Source organism: Nipponia nippon, unplaced genomic scaffold, assembly GCF_047370975.1.
Source record: "Nipponia nippon isolate SJK-2023a ecotype South Korea unplaced genomic scaffold, ASM4737097v1 scaffold_2, whole genome shotgun sequence".
Classification (NCBI taxonomy): domain Eukaryota; kingdom Metazoa; phylum Chordata; class Aves; order Pelecaniformes; family Threskiornithidae; genus Nipponia; species Nipponia nippon.
Genome location: NW_028262336.1, coordinates 110,075,008 through 110,087,163, shown reverse-complemented (window position 1 = coordinate 110,087,163; position 12,156 = coordinate 110,075,008). Strand labels below are relative to the sequence as shown.

Sequence of the window (12,156 nt, the reverse complement as noted above, 5' to 3'; positions counted from 1 at the left end):
CCTGGTTTAATGTTGAACCAAAGAAAGTATTAAACCCCGTATACTTCAATACTCTTTACCAAAGCAAAGTCTACAGGCTACACATAGACATGTTCCTGATCTCCCCAAACACAACTTCAGGGCTTTGTGCTTGCAGGAGCTGACTGTGCTGTCACCAGAGGAAGAAAGTGGCAGACATAGTGTTAAATGCCAATGCAACACCTCGGCTTTCAGAGAGAAGTCAAATTTTGGCACCCAAATGAAAGAGAACATTTTCATAAGTGATTGGTTTTGTAACTTTTGGTCTATGTAAATCTCCTGTTAATGCATTAGGACCTTAAAGAGGTTTAAATGACGAAAGCCTCTCAGCTTATCTTTGAGCTTACCTGGAGTTATAGTGTTCATCCAGAGCTTGGTTATATTATTGCCTGAGGGGTGACAAGACAGTTAGAGAAGAGATAACAAGAAGTCTGTTGTACCACATACTCTATACCCTGGGCTACCTGCACAGATCACTGTTTGATTGGGTTTATCTAGTGATTTATAAACTTCAAATGGAAAACTTTTTGCTCACTCCAATTCCCTCTTTTAAACACTATTTTTTTCTTCCCAGCACCATTTTACTGAAAGAGGCAGCATGTGAGCGGGGGTAGCAGGGCCCCTTCCCTGCCATAGGGCCCAGGCAGCACTAGTGGAAGGTGTACAGCCCCTCTTAGCTTTGTCCAGCCTGGAAATGAGCCAACAGATAATAAAAGAGATGTGAAACATCCTACTTTAAGACTGGGAAATAAGGAAAACAAGAGAGAACTAGTTTATATTGGAGAACACTTGCTAAAATTCCTCCTCATTTGTACCCAAGTTCAGCTCTTCCCACAGCCCCCTGCCACCGTCCAGGCGTGACGGGCAGGGGCAAAGCCTGCAAAGCCTGGCACAAGCCAAGCCAAGGGCTGGCCAGTGGAGGCCAAGGCTCGAACAGCCAGTACAGTTCACATCTGATCACTGCATGTTGCTGGGTAATGTTCAAAAGCACTAATTTGTGAAATTCTGTATGGAGTCAAACAACTTTGAGTGTATTTTAAGAAATATGTTGGGCCCCTGCCTTGGCTCTTCATTCAGCCTGGGTGCTGGAAATCAGAGCCAGAGGAGGTGTAGTGACCAGGGTGATCTGGCATAACGTCCTTACAGAGCTACTTGCCAAGCACTGTAGGATGCAAAACTCTTTTCAGGAACATTACGAAAATACCCACTGCCATCATCAATATGGTCCTCTGCAAACCTCCCTTGGAAAGTGCTAGGTGTTAGGATGTTGATTTGATCACATCTAAACCAGAGACAGATAGGGTTGCCTTGTTATAGAGGACAGAGGGAGGGATGCCTAAAAGCGCAAAAGGAAGTAAATGGCATGGTCTTTCCAAAGAGTTACATGCCAGTCTGTCACCTGTGCCCCTGAACCCAAAGTGCCTACCTAAGGAAGCTGTTCGACCCCTCCTCTCCGATCACAGGGACCCCACGGCCAGTAAGAGGGACACATTTCCATCTCAGAGTGAAGGTATTGAGCCCTGAGGAACTCTATGCAGTATCCTGTATTTTCTAACCCTTAGGATCAGTAACAGCAGTGGAGCCAGTGTAGTCTGATCTGTGATCGTTTGGATAAACAGGCTGGTTTCCTTGGGAAACAGGTCAATATTGCACTATGAAGCCTCAATAACTGCCAGAAGCCCACTAAGGCAAAGGATTATTTTTCTCCCATTGTAAATAAACATTTTTAAACTATACTTTTCTGGCTGGCACTCAGGAAGGAGGTGTTGCCCGGGAACAATTTCTGTGAAAAGCACTGTTAGCTTCAATGTAGCACTCAAAGACACTGCTAAACATTCCCTGCTGCTGAGACCAGTTTTGCAAAGACCCACTGGGATTCACAAGTCTGATTAAAAGTTGCTGGCCTTATCAGAAACTTGAATAGGGTACAGCTCAGGAAATATTTCTACCACATTTTGTGGCCATGTTTGGAGTTAAATGGTGTATGCAATGTGCATTTTCTCAACTGCCCACCCCCCAGCACTTGGAGGTCCCTGTCCCTGCTGCAGGGGTTGCTGAAGTTCTTCTAAAGCAGCAGGTAAATCATTGTGATTTACAGTATGGCATATTAAGATAAATTGACATATATTTCTTTAATACCCCAGGTTGTGATGTGATTCACAAGAGCTGTTATCAAAAGTAAAAAATGAAACTGTCATCAGTCAGAACTCTTTCAATGCCAGTTAATGTCATACAACCCTTGCTTCTGCAAAATATTAGGCCAACTTCAAAAAGGAGTGGGGGGCTTTATGCTCAGGTTGTATAAACATCGCACCAGAGTGCTCTCTTCAGAGGAACCCTGGGTCTCACTCATTCCTGTACCATCTCACTCTCATTTCTCACGTCTTGTGTCGTGTCTGAACTAAAGCAGAAAGCACTTTAGGCCAGGGACCATGTCTTTTCATATTTTGTAAAGCACCTCGGATGCTTTTAGCTGCACTGAGACGATGGATATTGTATAAAGAGGAATGAATTATCACTGCCATGGAAGGAGACTTCTACATGCTGCCCTAAGTTTGTAACTGCTCCGTTTATAATAATAATTGTGGCAAGAGCTTCAGATAGTGTTAAATAAGGCATGAAGTGTCTAAATAAGTTATAATACCCAAGTTCTACCATGATTACCAAGCACCAAACGTCTGCACTGGAACAGAAACTGAATCCCATGGGCAAAATATATAGCTGCTCTATCATGTCATAGTGTATTGTCATCAAAATCAGTGTTTCACATACAGCAGGTTTATTCTTTTTGGTCAGAATCCAAAATTTCACTTCCACAAGACAACTCCCAAACTTCCCCCATACACACACCTCTTTGTTTTGGTGCTGTGCCATCATCTTTTCCAGCCTCCGTACTACTCAAATCAACACTTCTTTGTCTTCAACAAGGACCTTGCAATTCCCACTTGCAATTTACTGGGTTTCTAGGCATTCTCTTCAGATGACAGCATTCAGTTCCCATGTATTTGCTCTTTCCCTACTATTTCGTACCCAGATTCATCTTGCAAGGCTATCACCTCTGTCCTCCTTTCCTAATATCTCATCAGGCCAGTAAAGGATGATTAAATGTAGAGCTGATGTTAACTAGCAACTGCACAGATTTTAATATTTGAAATAGCGCACATCCATCTGTATGTCTCTGTAGCTGTGTTGTTTACATCTCTCTTAACAGATCTCCTGCACATTACTTATCTGCTTAAATTTTAAACTATTTGGAGGAAAAATTAGCACTTGTCTACTTGGGAAAGCAAATGTGATCAAGCAGAGGTTTGACTTCACCGTTTGCATTTGACATCAGCTTCTTGTATGGCTGCATTTATGCATTTAGGCTGTGGTTCCATGATGGCTTATCTAAGCACCACCAACATATAGATCTGGTATAAAATGGATCTGGTCAGACATGAGAACATAACTGCACTTCAGGCAAATTAAACACATTATACAGGAGAGAGTTTAAGGTGTGTAATCATTTCATGCTTTCATGGAGGCTTTATGCTGGCTGTGGGAGGGCAGATGTTCCTTGATATAGCATAAAAATGGAAATGTGCAGACAGATTATACCTGTTTGGTCATAAAGCCCAACAGTCCAAAATAGATCCATCAGTGGTTTTGAACAAATTTGAATCAGCAGTGAGTTTATGTTAAATCAAAGCTTGGCTTCCGATGGTCATGGCATTTCTGATGAAACAAGAGGATTTGGGACAGACTTTTTAGTAGGGCCTGTAGTGATAGGACAAGGAGCAATGGTTTTAAACTAAAAGAGGGTAGATTTAGACTAGATGTAAGGAAGAAATTTTTTACAATGAGGGAACAGGTTGCCCAGAGAGGTGGTAGATGCCTCATCCCTGGAAACATTCAAGGTCAGGTTGGATGGGGCTCTGAGCTACCTGATTTAGTTGAAGATGTCCCTGCTCATTGCAGGGCGGTTGGACTAGAAGACCTTTAAAGGTGCCTTCCAACCTAAACTATTCTATGATTCTGTAATCCCTATAGGCGGATTTACCATACTGCCAAACCATGATGTTCAAGCCACTGACACATGCCCTCTTCCAGTTCTAGCTCTGTAAAATTAGGTCGTTAGGTCCACTAATGTCCAGGTCTTTCCCAGCATATCTCCCTGCCGAAGGATATGGACCAAAAACTCCCCAGCAAAATTTAGGGTTGTCCCTGAAACTGATTGATCATCACATCTGCCAAGACTGCAGCTGTAGGCAACAAGTATCACACTGGGAGGACTTTATCCCCTGCCCATGTAGTTCAAAACAACATACATGAACACTAACAACATACGTGAACTCTAATACCACTGACTAATAGCAATGGAGCTGAAAGGACTCAGGCCAGCTGTATCTGCTAAAAGTATAGAAAGTATTTAGGTATTTCTAATAATTGTAAGAAAATAGAAAGATTTAAAGCCAAAGGAGAATCCTGACAACTTCAGCTGAAATCCTCAGATACGTGGCTTAAGCACTGACAGAGGTATAGCCAGTCTCGCTTGCGTTCTGCACTGCTTTCCAGAGCAAACTGCCCTGCGAGAGGAGCAGCACAATACGGTAACCGATTTCCTTCCTTTCTCTTTCCATTCCAAAACTTTAACTAAGAAAGATGTTCTGACTCTGAATATGGCAAGCACTGGAGAAGGAATAAATTTTTATACCCATAAAAAGCCATTGTCTTGTTTTAAATGATATTTAAATGACCTTTTTTTCATTTCCAGCAAATAAGCATAGAAATCAGTTTCAATGTCCAGTCAGACAACAGAACCAACTCTTAGGATTTTGGTCACCAACCACTTATTGATGGAGAAATGAGCACAAAAGGAATAAGTCCCAGAAACTGTTTACAGAATTGAACAGTGTTTGCATGAAGGAGCCAAAAAATTTCAAAATCTCCAGTAAGGTAGTTCAAAGTAGAGGTGGTACACTTGAAAACAATAATAGCAGAATTTATCCAGTGACTTGCCACACATAGTTTGCGCAGCTCTAACCAGTACTGTTTTATAAGTGAAGAGACATTTCCGTATGGGAATTACATGACGGTTTAGCAGCTTTCACTTTATCCTATCCCTCTCTCTCTTCCAGTCTCTCAGTTTAGGTGCTATCAGGAAAACGAAGCTGAGAAGTGTTGTCAGAACAAGCCGTTTAAATGAGTAGCATACAGAAGAGAGTGAGAGAAAGTGGTAATCAACAGCCCATATCAAATATAAAAGAACTAGAGCCAGTACAGCTCAGACTGAAAACAAATAAATGACTAGAAACAGCCTCTAGTAAGAACACCCATCCTGAACTTTCTGTGTCTTCAGCGCAAAGACAAAGGGTCAACATACACGGGCAGAGCTGACCCAGAGCAGTTTCGATTTTATCGTGCTGCTCTGAATGTTGTTCATTTGCTGCATTGCGAATAATGGTCCCTTTTTGTCACCACAAGAACAACAACAGTGACACCAACGTGCTTCTCATGCCATTCAGTGCAAGTCACTGCAGTGATTTTGTTCCGGCCTCTACTTAATCCTTCTGTCCCGATTGCAGCAATATTTCCGTGGTTTCCGTGGTTCTTCTCCCTTGTTCCGAGTTGCACAACTACTTTGTTTACAGCTTGTTTCTTCTCGCTGGAAACAAATGACTCCAATCAAGCACTCCAGCCCTTTCGCGTTCAGACAACCCCAGATGAAGCTCTCAGGGAAGGAGATGTTTGCTACCATCTGCTGGTGAACTAGAGTCGGGGATCAAACGAGCATCACAGACCTGATTTTCTGTATATATTACCTGATCTCTCAGCAAGAATCTGCCCATCCTTTTGAACCACATTCATTTAAGGGTTTGGTGCAAGGCTAAGAAAATACTGTTGTGTGGCAAGAAGCAGACAAAGGTGAGCATGTTATACTGTAAGCAAATAATCAGGGAGAGATGGAGAAAGGGATTTCAGTCCTCTACAGATGAGCAAATCTCTGACAGCAGGACCTTTGAGGAGACATGTGAGAGCTACAGAACTCCCAGAATTTTGATGACAGGAAGAAAAACTTCAGTCTATCATCATGGCTCAAGGTTTTTTACCTTTTTACCTTTTTTAGGTCTAAGATTTTTGCTAGAAATAATGTCATCACCTGAAAAAGTACTTGCTTCTATGGCAGTAGCTCCCAAATCAGGCATCATAATCCCAAACGTGGCAGTGTGCAGTGGGGTTCAGAGTTGCTGAGACAAGTATTTGGGGTCATAGACTACAACTGGACTGTGAATACTGTGAAGAGTGAATTTGTCAACCTCTCTTTTGGGTGCATCAAAAAGTGACAATATCAACTAACAAATATACAAGATGGGGTGCGTCTGCACTCATGAGCAGGGGGAAAAAAGAGGCACCTCACACATGCTTGTGAGCCTTGAATAAAGTTCATAGAAGCTGATGTACAAATATCTGGTGTATGTATTGAGGAGCTCTTTAAAAGCAAAGTGGAAAAAAAGCATTTCAAATTAAGACTGAGAGCAATAGCTGTTTCTGGATGTTTTTTTAGGGAACTTACACTTGGAAGCATTTAGCAGCTCTATGTTTAACAGTTAGAAATGAAGTGGTTGCTGTTCAAGGAGAAATGCACTGTTCTGTAAGCTGAAAACGATGTCCAAGTGAAGAACAAGCTGAAATTCTTCCCCGCAGGTGCCGAGCATCATCAGCTCCATCACCTCCTCAGCTTTAACAGGATCTGGGGAGCAAAGCAGCTCCTTGGGCTAATGCAAGACCTTCCTGGATTCGGCCCTAGAGTAATGCATTGCAGCATGTGCCACGGTCATGCTGCCCTCCCTCTGCACTCACTTCTCTCCCAGGTGCCATCACATGAGGATGACATTTGTCACCAACACACTGGCCTTCTGCTCACGGTCTGGTCCTTTGCTAGGGTGCACTAAATCCATAGATTTTGATTGTGAACTTTTCTGGCAGGGCCTGTTTCTGTTTGTACCGTATTTACGATCGTGGTTTTTGACACTGGGGGTGTATTTAAGCACTAGCACAACAAAGCAATAACAAATTGTTCAGTAATGTGCACTTTTGCTGAACAGGGCAGACTGTAGCTCTATGTAAGTCTAACTGAGGTTTCTGAAACAGCAGCAGGGAAGGTTTTTCTGAGCCAGAAAAGCTGCGAGCTGCCGCCCGCTTCCCACGCCTCCCCTCCTGCCTCCCCACCGGCCCTTCACAAGCAGAAGCACTGTATTCAACCTGCCGCAAAAAGAAAATGAACACTAAGCTCCCGATTTCTCTGGTTTCCTTATCACTGATACTGCTCCCTTCGCAGGATTCGAACATTGTTCCCACATCCTTAGGGAGGAGTTTACATCACTATTTCTTAGCAGCCTTTCAGATGTCAGGTCCCTGCCCCAACGGCTGTAACTGCCAGGGAGAGCGAGCCATTGTGCAGCTTTCGAAAGTTGGCAACGACACGTTTGGGTCGGGCTCCAACTGCCTGCAAAGCCGCCCCCAGCTCATTTATCTATCCGTGTCATGGAGATAAAGCGCAGCATCAATTGGCAAGAAAGCCCTGAGTTGATCACTTGATCCCCATCAAGTGAATTTCCTGGCCTTGAATAGAAAGCCACAAACCAGCAGTTTTTGCTGCTTCTCCCCCTGTATGGTTCAGACAGGATTCAACAAAACTGAACCATCAACGGTAAGAGAAAATCAATAGGATTCAAGTGTAGCTAATCCTCAACGAGTGAGTGCATTCTGTAACTAAATCTGCTTGTACCCTGTGAATTTGAATTGCATTCATCTAAGCAGCGTGTCTTCTATTCACAGGTTAGGAAATGGGTGGTAGGAGTTTGTTGGTATATCAATAGCTGCATGATCTTGTTATCTGCTATTAAAGCCAGGTATATGACACAAAGAGGCGCAACATGAGACTCCCTGAATGTTAGCAGCAACTGACTGAAAATGCAACAGTAATTCACATGAGTGAAACCTGAAAAGGCCTTTGAAGAGGGACTCTGGCCAAGCTGATACCGGCCACAGTCTGATTTGTGCAACCTTAGAGTACTCAGCCGACCAGCTCCATGCCTGTCGACAGATCGAGAAGTACCAGTAGCCTGTTCTCTAAGGAGCAGGCAACGAGCGGAGGCAGGCTGACACAAAGGGGTGAGAAAGGGCTGCCATGTCCCCTCCTCCAGCCTTTGTGATAAAGGTGCTTATGGTTTACAATAAATATGCTTTTCACAAGCATTGGTGCCTATGTGAAAAGGCATGTTCAACTCTGAGCCCTTTGCACTTGTCAACAGCCTTTTCAGCTGTCACTTCCCTGGAGTTGTCCTGTATGCATACCTTCTCCCACTTCTAATTGAACTACTTTTTACAAAACAATATCTTGACAAAAGCAGTGGGTTATATGCCCAACAGCGTGTGAAATGTCTGGAACAGGAGTCCTGTCTTCCTTCCACTAAAATACCATATAAATGAATATTTTACATATAATTAGAGTAGGCTTTGGCCAGAATATTTTTCACCGATACTTCTAATGAGAAATTAATTTCTAACAGAAATGAAAACTGCATAGCATAGGGCACAAAGATAACAATTTGTGACAGAACTTGCACCATTCTTCCTGGCCCCAGGACGTCTGCTACAGAGCTGACACATCCTCCTGGCCCCACTGCACTGTGCAAGACGCGTCTGCTGGTCATGCCACGGGTATGTGGAAAAGCAGAACACCTCAGCATTATCTGCAGGCTGGGCCACCTACTCTTGAAAGAAAAAGACTTAGCAGTCTGAAAGTAGATGTCTCTGTCCTCCCTCCTCCAGCAGTGATGTGACCTCTTTCAGCTTCAAAGGATTTAGATTAACTTGCAGGGCAGTTCTAGCTAAAATAAGGACATAAACAAGGTAAGGTTGCAGGAAAACAGCCCCCTACTGTCAAAATGGAAGGCTTGTGTGCCTGAAACCTTGTTGGATTTTTCCAACTGTAAGAGTTGGTCAATAAAAAATATCACCTCCCTCCACAAAGCTTTCCTTAAATTAACTTAGCATTACTTACGTAAGCTCTACTCCAGAGCCATCTCTTCTGCTGGCTTGACATCCCATCCTGTTTTTCCATATAATTGTGCCCACTTTCTCACATATTTTTTACTTAGTTCATCAATAAATGTACTACATTTCAGAAAGTTCTGCTGTACCATAGTTTCTTTTAGCTTTTACTTTTAAGCATTTGCTCATGTTTGCATACTGCACATACCAAATAATTTAAATTATGCAAATCATAGAAGAGCTGGAGAACTAGAAAAGTGTGCCAGGATGCACTTTTCAGTACTTGCCAGTTTGTTCCAGAGGGATTTACTACAACGCACTTATGTCTAACAGCCCTCAGCAATGTAATAAATGAGCACTGAAATGCAGCATTCAGCTGGGTTATATTTGCATCCATGTTTGCTGTACCAAGAACTCATGAGCAAGGATCAGGTAGGAACACTGCAGCATGGTAAGATCCAGTATCCTTTTCCATTTCAATCCTCTCTTCTAAGTGCCTTGCAGCCTAAAGGCAGAGCGTTGTAAGTCCTTACAACTCTGATATGGAGGCAGAAAAATCTTTAACACACCATTAGCAAGCATAGGAAAGGTCACTTTATGTTGTGTTGAAATGATCTTTTCCCTACCATTTAGTGAATACACACATTTGGGAAGGCAAGTTTTCCTAATAAATAGGGACACTGAAGCAATATCACCCTAAACTCTCCCACAGAGAGAGGGTGTCCAGTAAAACTCATTTCATGTGAATTTTACTCCAAACACACTTTGCCCCAGTAGATGTTTTTTTATTTAGCGTATGATGCTGCAAATATCACAGACCTGCACTGGGGCCACAGTGTACCAGGCCCTTTAAAGACCTTCTAATAATAGCTTCTGGGCAGTGTCTACTTCACAAGTCAAGAGAAAAGACAGGTCCAAAACTGAAAAAATGATACAGCAAAGATATATGACAACTCCTTTTGCAGCGTAATGAATCATGCACAGTGGAAGCAAGAGCAGTTACCCTGCTCTGCCACTGTTTCTGGTTATTCATAATTGTCACATCTGAAAGGCATAATAACAGACAGAGGTGAGGTTCCTACATTAACTGCTCTGTGAGTAATAGACTCTAAAATGAAGTTTTTAAAGCAACACTTCAGAAGATAGTGGCTGTCTTCTCAAACTGCACTATAGTGAAAGCACACACTCATTAACAGAGAAAGGAAAGGCAATGAACCTGGTCCCATCTCATCCTGACAATGCTGGTCTCTTCAAGATGAAATGGGAACATTTGTCTCAAGGAAATGAAGATCTGAACTGAATTTCTGAATGGGAGAAGGAGCTGATGTGCAAAGCATCTCTGACTTCTGCCAAATTTTATCACAACCCCATGCCAGGTAAATTATGCATCTAGGGTTTTTTTTTTTTTGCTTCAAGTCCTTTATAATAGGGATGATAATTTTTCTAATTTATCTTACCTTGGTACAGTTCACAAATCCTTGCAATCCCTAAATTATCTAGGAAGCTTGAAAGCTTTCCCCAAGCAGTGTCCCTTCCTTACACAAATAAGTAGGTTGTGTTTATATACCTCTCTGGATTTGCTGTTAATATAAATCCAGTGGCATTTCCAGACCAGAATGAGGAAAGTGACTATACATTTGGCTATTTTAAAATGTCAAATGATAAAAGCTTTAGAAGGCTATGAATAAGCTGTTCTCTAGAACCAGATCGATTTAGCCTGCCTAACTCCGAGTTGTGCATATGCCACTTTGCAGTGCAGTTACCTTAAAACATTATTACTCCCCTTAAAATTTTGTAAACACGACCTATGGTTGGGAAAACAGTTTAGATACTCATTTTCCTGTGCCATCAACCTTTTTACATGATGCATATCTGAGCTTACCTTCCATGTGATGGAGGGGCAGGCTGCCAAGGTGAAGGTAACTTTCTCTGTCACTACATTGAAGGTGACACGAAACATGGTTTGTATTCCAGTGGCCTCAGACCCAGGGTAGAAATCTTCAGTGGCAGTCACACTGCTCACTTGTGTACACGCTGCCAGGCTCCTGTCACGCTGTGCTATACATTCGGCAAACCCATAACGTTATGATCGAAGCTGAAGCCTGAAACAGCTGGAAGGGTCCAGCTTTTCCCAGCAGCCTTGCTCCTGTGTGTCAGAACTAATCAGATTAGCTGGTTTTACTTGTCTGAGTTGGGACTAACAGGTTAGCAGAACAGTTTGGGTGGGGGAAGGGAGCAGTAAATAAATCAAATTAGGGCATTTACTAAGCAGCTGAGATTTCCTTCCTGCTTGCCTTTGTCTCTTCACAGGACTCACACAGAGCCAGGACAATGCAGCACAAAAACGTGGCTTTGTTTTAGAGCAGCTCTTTGTATAGGAGAATTTCTGTAACTTTGCTTTGATTTGATTCATTTTTGGTTGCCAGTGATCACCAAGAGGACAGCTCTCCCAGAGCGGCCTGGATGTCATGCAGATAAACAAGTCTCAGACAGAAAAGGCGTGTATTGTGCTTTTTTCATCCCACACTACCCACCAAGGCAACACACTGGCTGTGCCAAGAGATCAGTCACACGATCTGCTCTGCACAGTACTAGATAACAGGATTCACAGATGGCCAAATCTGGGGCCTAGGGCAAAAGGGTCAGCAGGACAGGACAGGACAGGACAGGAAAGGTACCACTTCATGGTCCTCAGTCTGCTTCAGAGTACTTTTTCCATCTCTGTTACTGACTGAGGCAGATTTACCCTCAGGGGAAGGAAAATTCAAAAGAAGAAAGAAAAAGGGAAATCAAGTACTGTAATAGCTACCATTAACAGTGGTTGACAGGATGCATGGACTGTGCTACATGATGCGGGAGATGCTGCAGGTGCGAGACACTTCCCTCATGAACACAGCAGAGGCAGTCAGCTCTGATGCCATCATGTAATAGTACCAGCATGCAAAGAACAGACTTAATTTTGGTAACTTTTCTCTCATCTATATTTATCTTTCCAAAAACAGGTCTCTAGTTTGCTAGGCACCTAATTTCTTCCCCTGCCAATGGAGAAAGATAGATGGGATCAACTGCCTTCTGAAACTGTCTCTTTCTCACCGCTGC

At 42.9% G+C, this 12,156-nt stretch overlaps 1 protein-coding gene across 2 annotated transcripts in view; it reads right to left on the bottom strand.

Annotated features, from left to right (window-relative positions):
• SPATA13 (spermatogenesis associated 13) overlaps positions 1-11,047 on the bottom strand; it is a 165,800-nt gene extending 154,753 nt beyond the window's left edge. The window contains exon 1 of one of the 2 annotated variants that reach the window (XM_087759455.1): positions 10,940-11,047. In XM_087759455.1, the coding sequence (XP_087615581.1) occupies positions 10,940-11,017 (78 nt within the window). In that variant the 5' untranslated portion in view covers positions 11,018-11,047. The remainder of the gene's footprint in view (positions 1-10,939) is intronic. The other variant, XM_087759444.1, reaches the window with a different exon arrangement.
• Positions 11,048-12,156: the final 1,109 nt, after the last annotated feature.